Source organism: Chionomys nivalis, chromosome 19, assembly GCF_950005125.1.
Source record: "Chionomys nivalis chromosome 19, mChiNiv1.1, whole genome shotgun sequence".
NCBI lineage: Eukaryota > Metazoa > Chordata > Mammalia > Rodentia > Cricetidae > Chionomys > Chionomys nivalis.
In genome coordinates, this window is record NC_080104.1 from 31,661,940 (window position 1) to 31,688,016 (window position 26,077).

Below are 26,077 nucleotides of genomic sequence, written 5' to 3' on the forward strand. Positions count from 1 at the left end.
TAGAAGAGCTAGCCAGAAACAAACCTAAGCTAGCCATGCATTCAAAACAAGTAAGAAGTTTCCTTGTCATGTTTTGGGAGCTAGCTGGTGGCTCAAAAAAGGAAAAAGAAAAAAGCCTGGTATACAACTGATTCCAGGATAAAATTGTGGGGACCCACAAATTTGAGTCTGTTCCACCTTGAGTTTATTTTTGCTTTTTCAAAGTTGTTAACAAAGGTGTGGCTACACACCCTCTGGTTACTTGGTGTTTTAGAGATTAAGATGGCCATAGAGGTGGGCGTTCCACCCTGACCAAAGGTCAGAGAATTCAAGTATACTCCTGCTCCTTCACTTTAAAATAGGAGGTTTGACATAGGGAGTGGTTGTCTACAGGATACTTGGTCTAGGGTGTGTTCACTTCATTTCCTACCCGAGACATCAAATGCTTTACTCAGGAAATAATGGCTTGATGTCTCAAGCACTGAAGCAAGTAACTGTTCTGGTTGTCCTTTGTATCATGTTAAAGCAGTCCTTTGCCTTCTTCCCCCTCTTTTGTACTGGGGTATAAAAGCATATGAAAAATAAACGCAGGTGAATTTGATATTCAGGATCCACTGAGTTGCTCTCCCGGTACTATCCTGTGTCTCTGTATTTCTTTCATATTTCTGTTCCTCCTACCTAATTTCTAATCCACACGCCCCTACCTTCCCTGGAACCCATCCCATCATGGCTGGACCATGCAGAAGACACCCCAAAGTGTGGTTTATGACATAAAATTCAGATCCAGAGTCTGAGGTCATGGAGGGCAAGAGTTCAGTTAATAACTATAGAGAAATCAGAATGGTATGGTATTATGAATAAAGAGTAAGCCATTGGGAGCTGGACAGTGGTGGCACACGCCTTTAATCCCAGCAACTCGGGAGGCAGAGGCAGGTGGATCTCTGTGAGTTCGAGGCCAGCCTGGTCTACAAGAGCTAGTTCCAGGACAGGAACCAAAAAAAAAAAAAAAAAGTAAGACATTGGGACCTTCCCTTTTGCGTTATGAGGGGAACAGGCCCCTATAGTAAGACTAATCTGTAGTATAGTGCCTGGTCCCCAGAAAACATCCTTTTCTCAAGGTCAGGAGTTTGAATAAGGGTCTCCATACCCTGGAAGCTTGCTAAAGTAGTCACTCTCCTTATATCTGGCAAGAGGAACTTGTGGCCCTTTCATTTAACAGGACAGCTGCCTATTGTCAAGGTCAATTCCTCATCTTTTGATCTCAAGCCACAGCCTAGCTCACAGGTCCTCTTTTCTCCCACTTAATCCCATGTGCAACTATATAATATTCTTGTTACAATTAAACACTGCTGGCACCCATCCTGATTCACCTTTAGATTTGTCCCTTTCCCACCCCCACCCCCCACTGACTCCACACATCCTCTTTGGCAGTCTCAGAAAATGTTGTAGTGTGGAGCGGCGGGCTGTGTTCCTGCCGCCCCTGCATCCCACCACCCGGCTAGCTTTACCCGAAATAATTACACGGGAACTGTATTCTTTTACACACTGCCTGACCCATTAGTTCCAGCCTCTTTTTGGCTAGCTCTTACATTTTGATATGACCCATTTCTAATATTCTGTGTAGCACCACGAGCTGGCTTACCAGGAAAGATCTTAACGTGCGTCTGTCTGGAGTGAGAGAATCATGGTGACCGCCTGACTCGGCTTCTTTCTCCCAGCATTCTGTTCTGTCTACTCCGCCTACCTAATTTTCTGTCCAATTAAAGGGCCAAGGCAGTCTCTTTATTTAACCAATGAAATTAACACAAAACAGAAGACTCTCCCCCATCAAGAAAAAAGTATTTTTTAAAAATATCACAGCTCTATAGAAAAAATGAATTCTTTGCAACTCTGGAATAGGCAAAAACTTCAACAACAAAAATCATTATCCATTAAAAACAAAACAAACCCAACCAAAGAGACTAGATGTCAAAACATACATTTCCTAAAAGACTCTGTAATGAAAACAAAATGGCAAACTACAAATTAAGAGAAAATATTTGCAAATATTTGATGAAGAGGGCTTTTACCCTAACTAGACAATCAATAAATATTGAATAAAAGAAATATGGTATTTTACAGCATGCTATTATGACATAAATTAAAGCCACAACAAGATACTACACTTATAATAAAATGTTCAAATTAAAAAGAACTATGCCAAGGATTGTTGGGGACTGTGGACCCCCAGATCCTGAATTTCTTGTGACCCCTGCCTGCCTCAGTAAACAATGCTTGTAGTTGCTCTGAGCAAACAACTTGTTCTCCTGTGCTTGCAGCTGCTGGGCACGAGACCCTCAGGAGTTCCTGATGGCAGGGAAGTGGATTCTGGTGGGCTTGCAGCTGAGCGTTGGGGCGTGGTGATTGGTCAAGGAGACCCTATATAAGCTGCCCTGAAACACATTAAGTTGGTGTTCTTGATTCAAGGGGGGGCATTCTTGTTTCAAAGATGACGTGTGTGTGGTGTGTGTGTGTGTGTGTGTGTGTGTATGGTGTGTTTCAATCTCCAGTCCCTTGCCCAACTCGTGAATTATCCTGTAGTGCAGGTGCTACAAAGGATCAGCAAGAATACAGGGTAACTGGAATGTCATGCAGTGCTGATGGGAATGAGAGTAAATGCTTTATAAAAAGCATGGCAATTTCTTACACAACAGATGTGTGCCTTCTAATTGATGCAATCACTTCAACTGCTAGGTATCTGCCCAAGAAAAACAAGCATTTATCTGTATAAAGACTTTGATACAAATGTGTAGTGACATCTTGTTTGTGCTCTAACAAATAATGCTTCTCTGAAGATCAGGCGGTGGAGTTAGTTATTAGTTAACCATAGAGGTCTGGAGGTCTGTACAGACAGGAAGTGATATGGCTGGGCAGAAAGAGAATATAAAGCAGGAGGAGACAGGAGCTCAGCCCTTTTTCAGCTGAGGAGTTAGCAAGGTAAGAGTTAACTGTGGCTTGCTCCTTTGTCTCTCTGATCTTTCAGCATTTACCCTCATATCTGGCTCCAGATTTTTATTATTAAGACCAATCAGAACTCGTACAACATGAATGTTCCCAATAGCTTTGTGATAACAGTCCGAGAACAATCCAAAGTTCTGCTAAAAGGCAGACAGGTTCATAAACGGTGGCATACCAATGTAACTGAACACTTCTCAGCAACAAAAAGACAAATTATTGATTTATACAATAGCATAAGTAAATTTCACAACTATTATAGTGAGTGTTGGAATCCAGTGACAGAAAGCCGACCAGAGGCTACCTAAACATGGGGGACTGAGAATACAGTAAACTGCTGGGGAAGGAGGTTATGATCATTATTTGACTGTAGTTATGATTTCCAGGTGTAAAATAGTATGTCGATCTCTGTAATTTATGTAACTTAAACATGTACACTGCATGGTGTTCATACATTAATAAAGGATGATCAAAGATTTAAGCATAAGGAGCCATGATCCCATGTGAACAGAAACAAAACTCAGGAAATCTATTGCCCTGTATATGTTGAGGAATAAAACATAAAGATAACGAAGCAAAAGATCAGAGACAAAAAAGCAAAATTACTCACACTAAGGAATTATAAACCATCACATTAGCTGGTATTCAGTAAGAAACAAGAGTAGAAAAACAAAATAAATGCTTCTTATTTAAGTATAAACCAAAGACACAACAGAAAAACCAATCATTTAGTTATAATTGAAATCTCACATCAGGCAAATGCCATGCTTTAAGTGTTAAAAGGAGAAAATGGCATTAAATAGTAATTTGAATGAGGTAATTTGATAAATAAAAGCTTAAACTCATCTTTAAAGGATATCTTAAAATTGAACCTAAAAATGGGAGCAGCACAACAACAAAAAAAGTGCAGAAAGCATAAAGATTAAACACACCATTAGTAAGACTAAATGACAACTTATTTTTTTTTTTATATTTATTGAGCTCTACATTTTTCTCTGCTCCCCTCCCTGGCTTTCCCCTCCCACCGGGTCCCCATGCTCCCAATTTACTCAGGAGATCTTGTCTTTTCTACTTTCTATGAAGATTATATCTATGTAAGTCTCTCTTATTTTTTAAAATATAAGAAAACTTATTTTTTTAAAAAAGGATTGTTTCAAAAATTAAAGGTTAACTATAAACAATTCAAGTAAAACATGAACAAAAATAGGACATATGCCAAAAACAAATATTAAAGCAAATAATGGTTGTGACATGAGTAATTGTACTGTGAGAAGGTTTGATAATGTTGAAGTTTCTTGAACACAAAGGGGGTTGGGGGTATTGAAATGTAAACAAAGAACAAGAGTAGGTAACTCACTCCAGAAAAACAGAGGCTGCAGAAGTAGCTCAGAGGTTAAGAGCCCCTGTGTTGTGGGATATTTGTACACTGTGTGAAAATGTATTGCTGTGTTTGGTGTAATAAAAAGTTGAATGATAGCTAGGCAGGAGATATAGGGGGGATTTCAAGGCAGAGAAAAAACTCTGAGAAGAAGGCAGAGTCACCAGCCAGACATGGAGGAAGTAGCAAGAACTAGATGGAGAGATGAAGGAGTCATGTGATAGAACATAGATTAAAATAAATATATTATGTCATAAGAACTAGTGGGACAAGCCTAAGCTAAGGCCAAGCTTTCATAATTAATAAGTCTCTGTGTCATTATTTGGAAAATGGCAGTACAGAGAAAGACTGGTTACACTCCAGTTGTTTTTGCTGAGGACCTATGTTCAAGTCCCAGAACCCACATGATGGCTCACAGCCACCTGCCACTCCAGCTCCAGGGGTAATGGTAAATCGGTGCAGTTCCCCCAAGGGGAGGCAGATGTCAGGCAGGGAGCTGTGCCAGAGGGTGAAAGACCTCAGCAGCAGGTTGGGAGCAGGGCAGAAAGGTAAGAGACAGAGACAGATAGGCACACCATGAAGAGAAAGTATTTATTTAGTGGGTTTTGAAGGGAAAGGGAAAAGAAAGGGGGGAAGAGCAGAGAGAGGGGGGGGAGAGAAACAGAGAGACAAAGAGGAGAGAGAGGGAGGAGGGGGGAAGAGGAAAGGAGAAGCAACTTTTTCAGGAGAGAGAAAAGCCTAGGTAGATGCGAGTGGGGCTTGTCTCTTAAAGGGACAGGAAAGACCATTACACAGGGGCTCTGATGTCTTCTCTGTGCGCATCAGACATGCAAGTGGTGCATGTGCACATTTGTGGGGGGAAAGTTATATAAAAAAATGAACCACAACTATCTGAAAAAGATGATTGCTTCATTAAAGAATAAAAGTCTACAGAACATAATCGGATTTCATCAGCTGAGGGAAGGGACCTTTGACCTATCACACACCAAGATAGGGTGTAACAGGAGTATTCTGGGCTCTAGAAAATATCTGTATCATATACAGTGGACCACCTATCATAAATCACTGACACTAGTGTTTCAAAAGAAAGTTCCCCAAATCAGAGAAACCCAACATAGTAATCCCCAAGTTAACACAAATTCTTCTACCTCCCTATCCAGAAGAGCTCCTTAGAGACTCCTTCCCACCTGCAATTCATGCATGCAGTGCTCACCACTGAACAGAGCCTCTCAGATAGCTACCCGTCTCTAAAAAGGTGTCACGAGGGGAAAACAGGCTATTTCAATCAAGCACACTGGTCTTAGGGATCCCTGTGAGCTGAGAGTAAGGTCTAGCGGCTTTCATGCTGATAGTGCAGGAATGGACCATGTTGGTCCAGGCCCTGAACATGCTGGGCAATTACTATCACTAAACTACTTCCCCAGCCCGTAAGAACATTTTTAAAATTTTATTTTTTTCTTACATGCATAGGTGTTTTGCCTAAATGTCTGTGAGAGTGCTGGGTTCACTGGAACTGGAGTTACAGACTATTGTGAGCTACCCTGTAGGTGGTGGGAATTGAACCCAGGTCCTCTGGCAGTGCAGCCAGTGCTCTTAACCACTCAGCCATCTCTCCAGCCCAAGAAGAAGCATTTTTAATTGTCACAAATCATGTGCTATTTCATCAAGGGGTAAAGACCAGAGGCTTAATAACCACTCTAAGATGCAAAAAGGACAGTCTTCCTAAATGCCCCCCCCCCCGCAAACAATGAACTACATAGTTCAAAATGTAAATGTTACCAAGACTGAAAACCATGCTATAACTTAAACCTTAGAATATGTTATTAACATAGATGTGCATGGCACAGGTCAATGTTGGGTATTTTCCTCTATTGTTCTGCACCTTATTTCTTCAGACAAGGGTCTCTTCTCACTGAATCTGGAGGTCAAGGATTTGCCTAGACTAGCTGGTCAATGAGCTCCAAGGATTCTAATATCACTTTCTCTCCCCTCAGGGCTCAGGTTACCAATATGCACAATGCCTGGGTTTTTTTTGGGGGGGGCGTGGGGGATCCTAATTCAGGCCCTCAGAAAGAGTGAACACTTTAAGCCATCTACCAGCTCCCTTTGTATTTGTAGTAACATCTTCTTGCATTATAGTGTATGGCTGTCATACCAATTGTGAATATTTCCAGTGGCCTTTAGCTTAATTAAAAATGGCTATTTGTGGTACAAAATTAGTTGCTAGGTTATAAAAATGCATATGTAGTGTGAGGGAACAAAACTATGCTTGCAGAAAACAAACACCAGTGGGAAATTAATCCAACCATTAATCTATATTATATTTGGATAGTGGGATACAGAGTAATCTCCCTGGTCCAACCCTATAGTGTAGTGGCTAAGAACTTGTTCTTCAGAGGAAATTGCTTGGTTTTGAATCCTAGCTTTATCACTTACCTAGTCACTTATTAGATTAATTTACTTATTTTCTGTGCATTAATCTGCTTACCTATATCATAAAAATGATCATAAAATTAATGCCTATAACATGCACTTAAGAATTTAGAGGTGGGGAGGGAAAGAATTTAGAGGACTGGAGAGATGGCTCAGCAGTTAAGAGCACTGGCTGCTCTTCCAGAGGTCCCGAGTTCAATTCCCAGCAACCACATAGTGACTCACAGCCATCTGTAATGAGATCTGATGCCCTCTTCTGGTCTGCAGGCATACGTTAAAATGGAGCACACATACCTTAAACAAACAAATAAATACCACAATAATTTAGACACCAGGGCTCTAGCTCAATGACAAAATGCTCTAGCACACACAGCCCCTAAGACTGACCTCTAGAACAACAACACAGAGCATGCCTAGGACTTGGCAATATAAGAAGTATTACTTTTCTATGCTTTCTAAGTTTTGTCAACTTTCACAAATGTTTCCTGTAATTCAAGACTCCGTGCTTATTAAAATAAACAGTGGGTATTCTAAGCCTGCATACAAGTCAACCCCACTCCTTCTCCCTTCCTTTTCCTTAAGGGAACAGAAGCCCGCTCCTAAGATGATTTAAAGACAGTCACCTAGAAGCCACAGACCAAGCGACTCTGTCTCTGGTTTAAGCCTGCTTCCCTGGTACCGGGACAGCTGCTTTTGTACCACAGGAACAAAAGCTGGGTAGTTATAATGGAGACAGCTAGCACCTGAACCCCCAGACAATTAATGTATGATCCTTACAGAAAGATTGCCAGCCTCTTGCTTAGAAAGTCAACAGAAGCAGTATCACAGTACCTCATTTCCAAAACCATTAAATTCCTATACAAGAAAATCCTTCATAAGACAGCATGATGTGCCATATCTTCCCATGAGAAATTATGGAGAATACCACTCCTGGTGGACTCAAATACAATCCTGATTCTAAGTAGCCAGAGTCAGTTGAGAATCCAAGATGACAATGTGTCCTTGCTCCATACACAGTTGTGCACTTTGGGGACTCCAGGTCACCTGTACTTCTGACAAATCAGATATAAATACAAGTTTGTTCACGATCTCCAGGCTTGATTATTCACTGGAACAACTCATGGAACTCAAACAACATTCCATTTAACAATTTCAATTAGATTCTACAGGGATGGTGTTCCTGTCATCAGGACACCTGAATTTCCAGCCACATGGCTATGTTTGCCAAGAATGAAGCTCTCTACCACACTCTGGTATGCAGACCTTTGGTTACAGTCTCATTATACACAGATATACAAAAGGGGATTTCTGAAGCAATGGAAACAAAGCAACCAGATTTGAGAACACACCTGTGTTCTGGTTATCTATTGCTGCAAAATAGGCCTCTCCAGAGTTTAGTGGCAATTTATTATTATCAACTCCATTTTGGGGTTGATGAAGCCTAAGTCACTAGTTCTCACTCATGTCTTCTCTGGGCTTGCAGTCAAGTGCAAATTCAAGTTGCATTCCTAGGAAGGTTCAGATGTGCTAGTTAGTTGTCCAAGAAGTTCACTCCCGTGAGGGATAAGTGATGCCGGCTGTTAGTCGTTAGCTCAGCTGGGACTGCTGACAGGGCTACAGATGGCCTCTCTATGAGCAGGATCTATCATATCGTGGTAACTGACTGCCCTATGGAAATGATTCACAACCAGGATTCAAGAGCTAAGGAAGAAGATGCCAGCCTCCTGTGATCCAGCCCTCGCAGTAGCAGAACATTCTACCACACTGCATTCGTCAGGATACTATTGCGATTCTGCACAACATGTATTCATTAGTTTCCCACCAAGATTTTTAATTCTCTCTAAACTGATCTCCAGATCCAATGTAATCAAAATAAAATCCTAAGAGTGTACACAGATTTTAAAAGTGCATGTGGAAGGCAAAGGACTTTAGGACAACCAAGGCACATGTGCGGGCTCACTCTTGCTGAGTACCCATAACCTTGAATGTTATCTCCAGAAAGTCATTCACCTTGTTTCTGAGACAAAGTCTCTTACTGAGACTTGGAGCTCACTGATTAGACTAGGCTAGCTGGCCAGTGAGTCTCAGGAATCCAGGTTTCTTATGTGGTTACTGAGGATCTAACTGGGCTCTGATGTTTGCTCTGCAAATACTTTACTGAACAAGCTTTCTTCCTAACCCCATCATATGGTTCTTCAGCCAGACACAAAACATACAAAATATAACAAAAACCGACAGAATAAACTTCATGAATAAGGAGTTTCTGTTTGTTTAAGACACAATTACCTAACTCAAAAGATATTTCCAATACATATAACCACTCAAGGTTTAGATAATGAAATTACGTTTGTAATTGATGGAACATGATCCCAATAAAGAGCTTGTATCTAAAATTGCATAGGGGGGCTGGAGAGATGGCTCAGAGGTTAAGAGCATTGCCTGCTCTTCCAAAGGTCCTGAGTTCAATTCCCAGCAACCACATGGTGGCTCATAACCATCTGTAATGGGGCCTGGTGCCCTCTTCTGGCCTGCAGGCATATACACAGACAGAATATTATATACATAATAAATAAATAAATATTAAAAAAAAATAAAAAATAAAATTGCATAGGAAGTTCTTACTAAACAACAGAAAAACACACAGTGATGTAACAAGAGATACAGGAATGAAAATAAACAAATGCACTGACTTAAACATAAATCAAGAAATGGGATTATAAAGTGAACCACCACTTTAGAAAACTACTGGCTCTGTCTACAAAAACCAAAGACACAAGATGGCTTGGCAGGGGAAGGTGACTCCTGTCAAGACTGACCGCCTGGAGCCAAATGGCAGAAAGAGCACAAACTCCACTACTTGTCCTCTGACTTCCACAAACACCCACACATACACACGCACAAAACAAACCAAGAAAAAAAACTTCAGCTAAAGACACATAACCCATGACTTTACTCTATGAGAAGCATATTTACTAAAAGAAAGCATTATTCATAATTAATAGCTGAAAACTAGAAGCAAGTAAAATATCTAAATATCTGTAACCACAGAAGGATACACAAATTGAGCACATCCATACACTGTGGAAGCTGCAATTAAAACAAGTTTTTAATTCACACAGAAAACCTTAGAAACATCATTCTGAAAAAAAGAAGCCAAAAACAGTACAAATACCACAAGTGAAACTATAGTACTTACAGTTTAAGGCTCAGATGGTTAAAACTATAGGAAAAGAAAATTGCCATGAAATTAATGGCTGGGAAAGAAGCTGAGGGACTTCTGCCAGTGCTGGCTCATTTCTGCTCTTAGCATTTAAGCTGGGCGGTAAGGATATGATGACTTGCTGTACAAATCCCCCACTACATTTTATGCACTTATATATGAATTATAACTCACAAGTGACCCTTCAAAAATAATTTAAGTGGCTAATTAAAAAACAAAAGATTAAACTGTATATGCTCACCTATGAAGGTGCTAGAACTACACTCCAACATTTTTTTTTAATTTTCTCTGCAGCCCCGTCTATTCTTGAACTCAGAATTCTGCCTGCTTCTGCTTCCCAAGTGCTGGGATTAAAGGCGTGAGCCACCACTGCCCGGCACATTTCAACATCTTAAAATTCTGTTTATTGCCAGGTGATGGTGGCATACACCTTTAACTCCAGCCCTCAGCTGAGGAAGAGGCAGGCAGATCTCTGTGAGTTCGAGGCCAGCCTGGTCTACAAGAGCTAGTTGCAGGACAGCTAGGACTGTTACACAGAGAAACCCTGTCTCAAAAAATAAAATAAATAAATAAAACAAAAGTTTATTATTTGATAGAACAGTACAAACACAGAGCTGACTCATCTTCCTGTATTTTTTTCCCTTGCTTATCCTTCATTTCTTTATATGAGGGTTAGGTTAGAAGAATGATTAAGGCTCATAAATGGGAAAATGTTTATTACTTCATCTTATATATTCTAATCAATTAGAATTGAAATGTTGTATAAAATGGGAAGCCACTGAATCCTGTCATGCTGAGTCTTAATGTAAACTTCTGATTGTGATACAAATTTCTCTAGGTCCCTGCCCATTTTATGAATCCTTTGGTCTCCATGTACGCTATGTAGTAAATCTATGTAGCCTTTCCAAACAGGAGGGACAGGGCTAAAGTGCCCCCTACAGAAATCATAGGCTAAAGGAAATATGATTTCTATTTCTACTATGCTAAGTGGTAATCCAAGGGGTGTATCTGGGAAACTGCACACACCTTGTGCTTCAGAAAACATTCTGAAAAGGTCTGCTGGGGAAGAGGGCTGGCTGGATTTCTGCTCTAGCAATGAAATACTAAACAAGTTACCTTTCATACACTTTATTTTCCTTAGCTTTATAAAGTAAAGAAAACACAATTTTGATCAGTTTTTGAGTTTGGTAAATTTTACTATCAAATTAACAATTACTATGAGCCAAGGCATGCAAAGGTAACATGAAGGTGTAGAACTCACTGTACAACATTAGGTTTTACTGTGGCTGAAATAGCAAAACATGTCACCTTAGTAGAACTATTGCCTATATTGTCTTGACCTAATTTAAATTTTCACGTTCTCGTCTTTATTATAAGTTACAGGAATGTCTTTTCAAAATTATTAGTCAGGTATGATAGTTCACATCTGTAATCTCAGCACTTGGGAAGTTGTAGCAAAAAAATCATCATGCCTGGGGGCTGGAGAGATGGCTCAGTGGTTAAGAGCATTGCCTGCTCTTCCAAAGGTCCTGAGTTCAATTCCCAGCAACCACATGGTGGCTCACAACCATCTGTAAAGAGGTCTGGCACCCTCTTCTGGCCTTCAGGCATACACACAGACAGAATATTGTATACATAATAAATAAATAAATAAATAAATAAATAAATAAATAAATAAAATCATCATGCCTAGTCTTTAAGAGAGTTCCAGACCAACCATGGGTTACAGTGTGATTTAAGTCACAAGTTAGACACAAGTAAAAATGTAACATGTACCACTGTAACAGTGCACATGCAGACCGAGCTGAGTAAGACCCGTCTGAAAACAAACCCATAGGGCAATACAGACAGATGCTCACACTGGGAGTAAGAAGACAGGACATCTAGGTCAGTCCCAGTCCACAAAGTTATGGGATCTTGGGCACTTCTCTTAACTTAGACCTTGGATTCCTTTGAACATAAAATGAGCGAAATATTTACCAGACAAGCTGACAATATGGTGCCTATCTTCACTGTGCTCCCCAGCTGAGAGGACTGAATGGCTTTTCACCAGTGTCTGAGCTAGGTTTGACAGGAAGGCCAGAACGTTATCAGACACCATAATCTAATTTCATGCATAATATAGTTAAGGACATAGCTTCACATGGCAAGTAAGTGGAGGATATTTAGACAAAAAACAAAAACTTCCACTCTGCACAGAAGTTCTTTTTCTAGGTAAATGCTGAGGTCCCACACAGATGCAGTGTTCCACTCAATAGCTAATGGCGGGGGGACGGGGGCGGGGGGGATGACGACACGCCACAGGCTCCACTCATCTGACCTGACCTCCACACCCTCATATCCTCAGGACACACGTACATTTACCTGTAGCTTCCATACTACAAGGAGAACACTTTTTAGAGAAATGCTTACTCTAAATTATAGTTCTAACAGGTTTATGTAATACCTCCACATTGACTGTCTACAGTTCATAAAATGTACTTCAGAAAAACCAGTTACATTTTTTTTCAAAGAAAAATAATAGTCATCTATTACTCAAGAAAATTACCTGTAGTAGGCCTCCATCGTCAAAGCGCAGTACTTCTATTATGCTCTCCGACTGAATGAATGCTGTGAAGGAAACAAAGACATCATCACTGGCAGGAACAGAAATCCAACTTCAATAAACTTTTACCATGAACTAAATATAATTCTACATTTTAATATATTGCTTACGGGGGATGTAGGCCAATGGTAGAGCATTTGCTTAGCATGTGTGAGGGCCCTAGGGTCAATGCTGGCATCCAAAACAAACCAATGAAACATTGCTTGTTTCAGAGTAATGGTTATGAGGAAAATGCAATTAACTCCTCACAAGTTTATCAGCTTTAAAATGTTTTGCTATGCAACTGTGATTAATACTAGTAACAAGACAGCTTCGATAACTCAGCTGCGCAAGCTGCCTTAGAATATCTATCTACCCCTGCTGTTGTAAGAAAAAGGAGAGAAGTCAGATTCATTTCTGGCTGCAGAAGATCATAAGCATGTTGGCATTTATTTCACCTAAACTGATCAGCTGGAATTCTGTGCCATCTGCTCTTCTGCAATGGCAACATGCTTTGGGGTGGGCAGTTGAGGGGGACTTGGTGAGTAAGTAGATAGGGAAAATAGCAAAGAAAAGAAATCTTATCCATTGCACAAGACAATGCACAATAAACAAGGCAAAGACAAAATATGCAAAAGCCAGTATAGCTATTTTATACAATACGGCAATGGAGAGCTTAGTATGTACCAAAATTATCTGAAAGCTGTCCACATGTAAATCCATGTGAAATTCCTTATAGTAGTTTTATTCATAACCATCTATACTATATTACAAATGTATGACTCAATCCCCATCAAATAGGATGGTAGGGGCCGGGGGGTGGTGGTGGTCACAAGTGGACCTGAAAATGAAACAGAATCTAAAAGATAAAAATCAAAACATGAACTATAGGGCAGCCAGAAAGGCTGTTCCCATAGGAGTTAGCAATTCTGATGCCACTGTACTGGAATTAAATAACTGAATACAGACATGGTGCAAAGTGTGTTGGTTTCTCATAACTAGACTAAGAGTTTACATAGAAACGAGGGAGGCCAAAATTATCCATGTGGCAAATGCATTAGATTTGGTGATACCAGCATGAACTCATGTTTGAGAGATACGGATCATTACATATAGAAAGGCAGGCATGGGAACTGAAGAGAGGGATCAGCATTGAGAGCACTGGCTGTACTTCCAGAGAACCCAGGTTTGATTTTCAGCACCACGTGAATGCTAACAACATCTGTAACTCCAGTTCTAGGGGTCTGATACCCTCTTCTGGCCTCTGAAGGGACATAGTACACCAACATGCAGGCAAACATATACGTAATATAAAAATGAATAAATCTCAAACAACAACAAACAAATCCCAAGGGAGAAAGCCGGATGTGTACATATATTAGGACACAGACATATAATTCCTTCCTCAGTCAATGACACTCCAGCAGAAATGACCACATCTACCACCCAGAGCCTGAGTTCTAGACTAAGCTCCAATGAAAAGAACTGGAGCTTCTTGAGAAATGGCTGCTTCTAGGGCACACACAATGGGACAAGAGCACCCGAGAGTGTCAGAAAGCAGACAGTACGAAAACAACCCAACTATTTTAAAAACATACCAATGAGGATTCCTCTATAAGGAATTCCCAAATGACCAAAGCTAGAACAATCTGAGCAACCAAACGAAGGGGCACTAGATTATAACCTCAAGTACAGAATAAATACCCATGACTCCATACTAAAATAAGCAAATTACTGAATAAAAATTTGGGAAGAAGAGACAAATCTCCATGCAGAAATACAAACAACTTATACAGAAACTGCTATCAAGAAGGTAACTCCTGCCGGGCGGTGGTGGCGCACGCCTTTAATCCCAGCACTCGGGAGGCAGAGGCAGGTGAATCTCTGTGAGTTCGAGACCAGCCTGGTCTACAAGAGCTAGTTCCAGGACAGGCTCCAAAACCACAGAGAAACCCTGTCTCGAAAAACCAAAAAAAAAAAAAAAAAAAGGTAACTCCTACTGGACATGGTGGCACATACATATAATCCCAGCATTGAGAAGGTAGAGACAGAATGTCAGTAATTGAAGTCCAGTCTCAGTTACACAGTGAGTTCAAGACGAACCTTGGCTTCACAAGACTGACAAAAGGGAGGGGTGTTACCCTTTACTTTTTAAATACAATATGGCATCCTTCTAAAGAATTCAGTATGGGAAAGGAGTTAACTTTACAGTGGCAAGACCTCAGCTAGATCAAGATGGACACCAACTGAAAAGTTGTATATGCACCCTTGATCTAAAAAAAATCCTCCCCTAAACATACAATTTCAGGCTAATCATGAGAAAAATCCTAGACAAATCCCAAGGGATGAGACTACAATATACCTGATTAGTTAGTGATTCTCAAAACTGTCAAGGTCATCAAAATCAGACAAGGAAAGCCTAAGGAGTCTTAGATGGGATTCCAGAACATAAAGGAACCAGTGCACTAAAACTAAAGGAATCTGAGCAAAATATGGAATCTTGTTAGTAAGAATGGTATGATACTGTTTTGTGAGGTGTTTAAAAAAAAATAAAAACACTTTAATGTAAAAAGTTAGTAATAGGGGAACTGGGAGCAGGGTAGATGAATACTCTGCTATCTTTGCAATTCTTTTATTTAAAATTGTCTTAAAATATAAAAGTTTATTTTTTTTTAAAGAAAGTGAATCAATAATGTATCATCTGGTGAATATGGAGTTCACTGGCTCCTATCTGCTGGTATGGTGGAATTCAGGGGTGAAGCTCACTATGCAATTTCACATACCTGGCTTTTGCAATAGGACAAAGAGGAAGTTAAAGAGTGGTAAGAAATAAGCTTGTCAGATTGCCTAACTAGATGATGTTTTCCTGCTCACTGAGCATTCCAGACCCTTTCATGCAGTAATCTCAGAGATGTTCTTTTGGGAAACCCCATTAATTGTCTGCATTCTTTTTCAACCACAGAGTCAAAGTGCTCCATTTCTGCTCACCTCTCCCAGTCTTTAGCACATATATGGCATCTAGTAAACACTGAACATGTAGATGAAACCTATCTTTTTGCTTGGGTGACAGGAGTTTATCCCGGAGCAGGTGACCTTTCCAGGTTATGTTCCCTCTAGTGCTAGCTTATAATGTGTCTCAAAACTGCTACATATGCATTCTTTAGAACCTCTCTGCATAAAGTGGCAGAGCCCTCAGAAGAAAGCACCATGAACCCTACAGGCTCTGCCTAGCTTACCCACTCCACTCTTCATGCCTCTTATCTTCTAACACAAACTTAAACTCCAGACCATCCACAAAACATCCTCTTGCATCCCTGAAGCCATGCTTACTGACATAAGAACACTGCACTGGTAAGAATGGCTTCAACAGGGAGAGGCTCACAATGTGAAGTACAAAATGAGCTTACTCAAATGCTCTGCACCTGGTTCGCAGAGGAAACCAGTAAGAGGTGGACCTCTGCTGGCATCTGTTGCCAGCTGTTTAATAAGCTCACACTTTCATCCAGGTGATGAAAACAACAGCAATCTGAGTGCACTGTGCTCTTAATTAGATTTAAAAGAATACCAGGAATTTTATCACCTGGGAAAATGAGTAACAGTAGCTAGGATAGTTGTAACACATTGTATTACACATCATCAACATCACCAAAGATACAGAAATAAGCAGAATTTATTCTTTAACGAAACAAATTAGGCTTCTTGGCTCTAGGTGACCAATAATAACTTTAAATTATATGCCTAGGACAGGAAAACATTAGCCACACACTTAATCCTTTCAAGTATTAACAACTACTAGCTTATAAAATAGAGAAAACTGTACAGAGTACTCAAGCAGCAAGGCACGGTGGCACATACTTGTAGTCCCAGCATCCAGCAAAGGCAGAAGGACAGACAGTTTGAGGGCAACCTGATCTAAACATGAGACCCTCACTCAAGAAGGGAAGAAAAGAGCAGGGCAAAGGGCAAGGAAGCCAAAGACAGAAAGGCAAGCTTCCGAATGTGGGCTCATATTATAATAAGTGTTTTCTTCTCCTCAGGGTATTTCCCCTAAATTTATATCTTAATGAATCCCAAACTTCTCAATATTCTTTGGTCTAAGCAGCAATCAGATATAATCGAAGTGAATACTGATCATTGTTATTAAACTTCAAGATATGAATCAGATACTATGATGCCATTATCAGATTTTTTATTTTTTTAAGATTTAGTACGCAGCCAGGCAGTGGTGGTAAGCATCTTTAATCCCAGTACTTGGGAGGGAGAAGCAGGTGGATCTCTGAGTTCATGGCTAGCCTGGTCTACAGAGTGAATTCCAGGACAGCCAAGGCAACATAGAGAAACCCTATCTTGAAAAATCACCCCCCACTGCACCAAAAAAAAAAAAAAATTTAGGCGGCAAAGGAAAGAGTATTCTGAGTTCAAAGACAGCTTGGGCTACATGGCAAGAACGTCTCAAAAAAAGAAGGAAGGAAGGAAGGAAGGAAGGAAGGAAGGAAGGAAGGAAGGAAGGAAGGAAGGAAGGAAGGAAGGAAGGAAGGAAGGAAGGAAGGAAGGAAACTAAACAATAAACAAGCAAACAAAAAGCACACTAAAGTGTTGGGGAATATTATTTTAAGGTGTGTGACTTTTGTTCATCTTCATTTGTTTAACTCTGTGAAGCTGTGTTTCTTTGCCTGTCTGATGGTTCTAATAAAGAGCTGAACGGCCAATAGCAGGGCAGGAGCAAGGATGGGCAGGGCTGGCAGACAGAGTAAAAATAGAATAAGAAATGAGGAGAGGGGCAAGCAACTTGAGAACAAGGGAAGGAGGACATCAGGGGCCATCCAGGCAGCCACAGAATAAGAGTGAAAGTGAGATACATGGAAATAAGAAAAGAGCCCAGAGGCAAAAGGTAGTTGAGATAATTTAAGAAAAGCTGGCAAGAAACAAGCCAAGCTAAGGCCAGTCATTCATAATGGAATAAGCCTCTGTGTGTGATTTATTTGGGAGCTGGGTGGTACCACCCCCCAAAAAGTCAAAAGAATAAAACATCACACAACACTAAAGTGTCAGGTGTGGTGGCACAGACCTCAGGATGCAGAGACAGGTTAATTTCTATAAATTTGACCAGGTCTACAGTGAGTTTTAGACCAGCCAAGGCTATATAGTCAAAAAAAAAAAAAAAAAAAAAAAGGCACAATAAGGGTATATTCAGCAAAAGCAATGCTTACTCTCCTTGTTGCTATGACCAAATATCTGAGAAGAAACTATTTAAGGAAGAAAGGAAGAAGGGCTTACTTGGCTTACAGTTTGAAGGGATATGGGCCGCATGGTAGCAGAAGTGGCTGGTCACATTTTGTCTGATCAGGAAGCAGAGAAATAAGCACTGCTTTTCTTCCTTCTCTAGTCTGGAATCCTGACCTGGGGGGTGTGAGTGGGGTGCTACCTACATTCAAAGGGCCTCTTCCTTCCTCAGTTAATCCTGACATATCCCTATGTCTCTAGGGGATTTAAATTCCACGTTGACAATGAAGGTGAACTCGAAATTGATGAGACTTAGAATTTATACTTGCTGGATTATTGTTATTCTTGTTTTGCTTTATTTTGTTTTGAAACGGGGTCTTGCTATGTTATGTTGCTCAGGCAGCCCTCAAACTCACAATCTTGCCTCAGCCTCCAGAATACATAATCTCTACTTCTGAATCCATTACTACTTCAAGTAAGTGTGACATTAATCCTCATGGCAAACAGCACCTCTGAGCAATCTGAGTTTTAAAACTAGGCCTGTATCTCTGAAAGGTGAGGGAATGGGTGTGCACTCTTGCAAATGGGTCCCCCAAGTTCTACTCTGAACTCCTTATATTCACTCACATCACTGTCACTCCAAGAGCAAAAGTTTCACATGCCACTTTCCAAAATGAAACTAAGAAGCCAAGCTTGTCTTCTTTCCTATTTTATTTAGTAAATAAAAAATGAGATCCAGGCCTGAGGCTGTTGCTGAGTAGTAGGACACTTTGTCTAGTCTGCACAACGCTTTGGGTTCAATTCCCAGAACCATAAGGAAGGGAATGACATTCATATTTTAAAAACAACTCTTTTCTACTATAATTTTTATCTATCTATTAATTTGATTTTTTGAGGCAGGGTTTCTATGTAGCTCTGGCTGTCCTGGAACTCATTCTGTACACCAGGCTGGCCAGGAACTCAGAGATCCACCTGCCTCAGGCTCCTAAATACTGAGACTAAAGGTGTGCGTCACCAATGGCTACCTCTACTTTTAAGAAGAAAATAAGCTCCCAAATACTGCAACTGGCCAGACAATGGTGGCGCACACCTTTAATCCCAGAACTCAGGAGGCAGAGGTAGGCGGATCTCTGTGAGTTCGAGGCCAGCCTGTTCTAGAAGAGCTAGTTCTAGGACAGGCTCCAAAGCCATGGAGAACCCGTCTCGAAACAAAACAAAAACAAAACAAAAACAAATACTGCAACTGAAAACTAGATGAGCTACCTCATAATACATTCTACAACTTTGATGAAAACTACTAGAAACACAATCCGTGTGTGTGTTGGTGTGGGGGATTAGGAATTTAGGTTACATCTGTAGGTCTTTACCTTCAGATCACCAAGGTCTCCTTTGGCTGAAGAGAAAGAGGGTGGTTAAATCCTCTACAAGAACCAAGAAGAGAAAAGGCCACACAGGCAGGGCTAAAGAGGGTCACCAAATCCTGTGTGAGGGACCCATCTCGCCTGGGATGTCCAAGCCTGACTGCCATCTTCTCCAATTATGCAGTGAGGCCCTCCTGACTGTTCCTGGCAGCCCCACTGTCCTACTTTAATGTACCACAATCTACTAATTTCTAGTTTTCTTCTTAGTCAAACTGTGACTTGCATAGAGCCTGAAGAAATGGAAGGTAAGACTGGTTGAAACAGTGGCACCAATGTTAGAGTCACTATTAACAACCTTCCTATCTCCTTTAAAGTTCTATTTGTTCAACATTTTATTTCAACAAAAGGCTGGCTAACTGCAAATGTTTATTCATTCTGGTCTGTATGGAGCCCTTCAGTTTAGAAAGACACTGTGATTAAATCTTTGTTTCTTCCCTCACTAGGTTTTATTACATGAATGCTAAAATATAAACTTATCTTTCTCCATATTTAAAGTACAAAGTTGAGCTGGTGAGATGGCTCAATGGGTAAAGGGCTTGCAGTTATTCCATGACGCCTGCAGACATTAGTTCCTGCCTCCAGGTTCCTACTCTGTTTGAATTCCTGTCCTGACTTCCTTCAATGATGGGCTATAATGTGGTAGTGTAAGCCAAATAAAACCTTTCCTCCCCAGCTTGCTTGTGGTCATGGGGTTTCATCACAGCAATAATAACCCTAACTAGACAAAGAACGTGCTACCACACTCCAGTTTCTTCACACAGGTTCTGGGCATTGAACTGAGGTCCTGAAGCACTTTACTGACTGAGTTATCTTCTCAACTCCCAACTCCGCAACCCCCTTCGCTTGAGACAATGTTTGGCTGATCTTTTTTTATGTATAGTCCATGCCGACTTTAAATTCACCACCCTCCTCATTCTGCCCCCGAGTGCTGGGATTATAGGCATGTTCTACTATGCTTGGCTTTACACTGGCTTCAAGTATTGCATTACAGTAAGAGAAAACAGACTAAAGTGGGGGTGGATTCTTCTGTTTGGTGTGTGTTACTGGGCTCTTTAAACTTGTGATATACTTAAAACTTATTAGTAACTGTTGGGGTAAATTTTCCAACTATGATAGCAGATTCCCTTTTTTCTCATGGGTCCATCAATTGTTGCTACATATGAGATTGAATTGTTATATATACACAAAACTACGGTTATGAAACTCTCACCAAAACCATTCAGTATTACCAACTTTTTTTTTTTTTTTTTTTTTTTTGATTTTTCGAGACAGGGTTTCTATGTGGTTTTGGAGCCTGTCCTGGAACTAGCTCTTGTAGACCAGACTGGTCTCGAACTCACAGAGATCCGCCTGCCTCTGCCTCCCAAGTGCTGGGATTAAAGGCTATTACCAACTTCTTAAAGAAAGGCTATACTCTACATTGTTTACTAAAATGTGAAATGTAATCCTATATAATGCATCATGTCCTGAACATATATGTATACACACATGATAAAAGTTTGAATACAAAAGGTTCAGCCAGGCAGTGGTGGCGCACGCCTTTAATTCCAACACTAGGGAGGCAGAGGCAGAATCTCTGTGTGTTTGAGGCCAGCCTGGTCTACAAGAGCTAGTTCCAGGACAACCAGGACTACTACACAGAGAAACCCTGTCTTGAACAAACAAACAAAAAACCCAAAAAACAAAAGGTTCCTAGGGAACCCCTGTAATCATACCACTCAGGAGGATGAGACAGAAAGATTGCGAGTTTGAGGCCTGCTTGGGTTACACAGCAAGACCATGTCAAAAACAATCAAAAAAAAGTTTACCAAATAATTTTATGGCTAAGTTAATGCCATAGTTTAATTTTCATTTTACCTTAAAATTTTTATTCACATTTTAAAAATCAAAAACTTAATTTATCACATATAAAATGAATTTCTGAGAGTCACCAACTACTCTTAGCAACTTAACAATGAGAAAATCACCGGCACACAGAAACTTATTATACTATTACATCTCCCTGAACCTGCTATGAGTTGGAACCCGCGGGGTCAGTAGCAGCATCTTATAAACCAGGCAAACCAAATGATATTGGAGTGGCTCTGAAAACTATGCTGTTATTGGTCCCACAGCCCACAGCAGCAGTTTCAGCCCTGTGAGGTAAACAGGCTAACATCCTGCTAAAGAAAAGACTAATATAATACCCAAAGTCTCCAAACAAGCAGGAACAACCAATACCCACCACAAACAGATGGACCAACAAAAGCACAACATAATCATGAAATATTTAGTAATAAAACAGGGATGGACCCTGAAAACATCATGTAGGGGACATAACCTAGAACCAAAAGTTCAAATATCCTAATTCTATTTATATGACGTATGTAAAGTAGGCAAACTAATGGATATAGAAAGTGCTGGAAACCGGGTGGTGGTGAGAGGTTAACTGCTTAACAGAGGTTTAGTCTTGGGATGATCAAACACCCAGCAACTGTCTATGTAACTAATCTTACCAGATCATATGACTAAAAATACTTACAAACAGCTACATGTTGCTTAAAATCTATAGAACAAACTTTAATGTATACAACATTATTTTTCAACAAAATATTAACTGAACCTAGCAATCCAAAAGATTCCATGCTATACCCAAGGTTTTTTTGTTCAAGGCATATGAGCCAACTCAAAACTTAAAACTCAACCATTGCAATATGTAACTATCAATGGTCAGAAATGAAACCGTTCACACAGCCCTATGCTCTACAAGCCACAAGGCAAGGAGGTGGAAATGCCCCCACCTCAGCCTGCAGACTACGTGTACTCCCTGGGGCTTGGGACAGTGTAGGCTCTAGCCCCATTTTTATTCAACATGCTACCAGAAGCCCTGGCAATAAGTTTAAAACAAACGTTTTCAAAGTAATAAAACTACCTCCATTTGCAGACTAGATAATTACGTATAAAATGCCAAGGAAAAGGAAGAAAAGAAAAAAGGAAGAAAATTATTTAGAATAAGAAATTTAGCAAAGTTGCAAATACAAATTCAAACCCCCAAATTGAATCAAACTTCTATATATCACCATGAATATGTAGGAAATTATCCAAATAAAGTAAAATACTTAGGTACTGTAAGGTACATATATACTAAAATCCACAAAAAGTTGACAAAAGAAACCAAAGCCTAGATAATTAGTGACGCAGCTGCTGGCAAGCTGCCCCTGCTCTGGTAATAGCCCACCACCCACCTCAAAAGCAGCTTTAGTTATATTCAGTGGGTCACAAAGCAACAAGACATGATGGGGCTGCAGGGGCTGGGATGAGGGGAGATGATGAACTTATTGGGAAGGAAGGGTTCGGCGGAAGTTGGAGGGGGTAAAAGAGAGTGATGGAGGCTGAAAAAAAAACCCAAAAGGATTATATATATGTACGAAATCATCAAACAATTTTAAAAAATATTTTCAGATGGGAAATACTTCAAAGCCTAAATGGGCAAACATCATGTTCATGGGCTGAAAAATGTAAATATGTCAAATCTTTTCAAAAGAATCCATGAGTTTAAAACAAATCCTATGACAATCTCAGGACAGCTTTCTGTTGACACAGACTACCTGAACTAGTATCATGACTTTCAAAAGATTTATGCAAAACCAGGGGACTTCAAAAATCCTTTTTTCCACACACACTCATTAATTGTATTGTGATATATCTATTTAACAAAGTCAATATTCCTTCCTACATTCTACACGGGATTTCTTTTATGGTTGGTTTTAAACAATAGATTTTGGAGGATTGCAAAGAACTGCCTTATATCAACTACAAGAAGACTTTTCTCCAAATACACAAATGTCTACATATCCAATTGATTTATTATTTGGAAGTACTCCCCACTTCAGAAATCCTTAACTATTTTACTTGATTATGATGGCATCTATCCTCAGTCACTAAGGAAAGCAGTCTCTTCCTTTCAGCACAAGGACACAAAAGAAAAACATATGTAAATCCACATACTTCCCAAACCAATGCTTAAACCACTGATAAAAGTGGTAAATAAAAACCGTCCGGAGAGATGGCTCAGCGGTTAAGAGCACTGTTCGCGGCCCGATTGCCCTTCCTGCCAGAGGACCCAAGTTTGATTCCCGGCTTCCACACGGTGGCTTGCAGCCATCCGTCCTGAGCTCCTACGCCCTCTTGTGGCGTATGGGAAAAAAAGTGGTAAATGAACTAAAGTGTTTCCCAATGGAAACTTATGGCAAAGCTGGACAGTATATGAATTTTTACTTGGGAGGCTGGAGAGACTCAGTGGTTAAGATCACTAGCCTTAAAAACCTTTTTCAAAGAAGGGTTTTTCAGGTTCATAATCCCAGCACCCACATGGTGACATACAACTCCAGTTCCAGGGGATCAGACATCTTCTGGCATCTGCAGGCTCTGCATGAATGTGTAACAAAGACACACGCGCAAAAAAAAAAAAAAATCCATAAATAAATATCCATTCACATAAAAATAAATCTTCAAAAAAATAATATTTACTTAAGAGATTTTATAAATATTTTCACATATAAAATTCAAAAGCCATATATTTAAAATGTTCACTAAATGTGAGTCATGCTTCCATTAAAATGTTAGTCAAAGCCGGGTGTGGCAGTGCACACCTTTATTCCCCAACACTTTGGAGGCAAAGGCAGGCAGATCTTTGAGTTCAAGGTCAGGCTGTGTCTACAGAGCAAGTTCCAGGACAGTTAGGGGACGTACAGAGAAACCCTGTCTCAAAAAAACAAGTAAATAAATAAAATGTTAGTCAAATTTGAGAGTAGCAATACTGTATTTCACAAACTGGCCCTTTCCTCTCCCCTTTAGAAGACTGGAGTTCCTGCATCCCCAACCATCTGCCCAGTAGCTGCCATCTTCATGTCCCTTCATTTCCCAACACTACTGCACTCCAGATATTCTATTCGGGTAGAAGCAGACTGCAAAAGCAGTTACTGTCACAAGTTAGGAGGAATATTGTTTTGATGTTTTGTTTAAGGTCCAGGGCACCTCACAGACTAACTGCAAATTGAATTTAGAGGCGGAGTGGGGCCTAGGCCTGCAGACTGCTGCACTACTCACTCCATGGATGAGCCCAGTAAGCTGCTTACCAGGATGGAATAAAACTGCTCAACAATTAACCTACAAACAAAAACTAAAAATTTAGTTTTAATAGAGTCAAGGAGGTGAAGCTTAATTCTGATGTACAAATGTGCTCATGGCACAAATTAGCAAGATGGGGTACAGTTGAAAGAAACTATATACCCAATAAGCACACTCATTTCCTTCAGAACTCACAAATCATGTTTATAAGTTATCAGACTTGAACTCTTTATGGTTCAGAAGAAAGCCCCATAGAACAGAAGCAGAGAACAGAATAAATCAACAAAATTCTACTGACAATACAGACTTGCATTTAAGCACAACCAGACATTTAAAAAGTAAAAACTGCTTTAAATAAAATTAATGACACCAAGCAAGCAGTTACAGAATAGGCCTCATTTAGGTTTATCATGTAGGTTTAATATTAAATTGATAATGTGCTATAATTAGAGATTTAAAGAATATTTAATTTCTTTAATACATAGTATAAACTTTTAATACTATTAAACATATTTGTTAAGTATATAGCACAATAATTTTATTCACTGTCAAGTCTTTTAACAGCTTATCTCTGATAAATTTAAGTTAAAAGAATTATTCAACAGAATCTTAAAATAAAACTAGATGACAAAATGTGAGAGATTTTACAAAAAAAAAAAAAGTAAAAAGCCAAGTTTGGTAGGTTCGAACCTAGTAGTTTCAAATAAAATCAAAAACCCCAAACCAAAAATTCTGTTATGCCCTTTGAAAAATAAGTTTTAGTGTTATTATAAATTTCATTATATTTTACTTTTGATTTCTTGAGTATAAAAAACATCATTGAGCTGGGAGGTGGTGGCACATACCTTTAATCCCAGCATAAGAGGCAAAGGTGGGAGGATCTCTGTAAGTTTGAGGCCAGCCTGGTCTACAGAGCAAGTTCCAGAACTGGCTCCAAAGCTACACAGAGAAAACCCTGTCTTGAAAAACAAACAAACAAACAAACAAACAAACAAGCATTGATGTATTCTCTCCCCCTGCTAGCCAGGCACAAATCCTAACTGACCTCTAGTCTGCCCTGGTTTGCTTTAAAAGTTTGGGGATACCAATTTTGGTGTTGAGCACTAGCTAAAAACAGAAAGCACCAACTAACTCAAATGATAGGAAGGGACAAGACTAGTTTATGATCTCATTGATGTGTGAGTTAAACTTAAGTTTTATGGGTTTAAAGTTCAGGCACATTCTGAGAAATCAGAAAAGAGGCTGCAGCAAGGTAGGATGGTTCACATCTGCAGTTCTAGCCAGCTCTCAGGAAGGTGAGGCAGGAGGATCAAGAGTTCAAGACCACCTTTGGAGACACAAGATCCTGTTTCAAGAAACAAAACAAAAAACAAGAAGAAAAAAATGCTACGATAAGCAAATGACAAATCTACTAATAACAAACTAAACTGAAGGGGCTAAGGATGTAGTTCAGTAGAATACTTACATACAATGTATGTTTGACCTTCATCCCTAAACAAATAGAGATGAGGATCTAAAACACGTGCATGTATAGTTTATGTATTTTCAGAAAGGGTGCCACAGCAATTTGATGGGTGAAAGTCTCCATTATTTGTGCTAGAATAGCTGAACAGTCAGATGCAAATAAATAATGAATACTGATGTCTACTGAACACTGGAATTGATAAATCAGAATACATTTCAGACCTCAATCATAGCAATCTACTCCTAGCCTGAACTATAATATTCTAGAAAAC

General features: G+C 39.9%; 1 protein-coding gene across 2 annotated transcripts in view; it reads right to left on the reverse strand.

Annotated features, from left to right (window-relative positions):
* Tmem131 (transmembrane protein 131) overlaps window positions 1-26,077 on the reverse strand; it is a 157,270-nt gene that overhangs the window by 101,656 nt on the left and 29,537 nt on the right. For both annotated transcript variants that reach the window (XM_057751074.1, XM_057751073.1), the window contains exon 2: window positions 12,553-12,614. In XM_057751074.1, coding sequence (XP_057607057.1) covers window positions 12,553-12,614 — 62 coding nt within the window. The remainder of the gene's footprint in view (window positions 1-12,552; window positions 12,615-26,077) is intronic.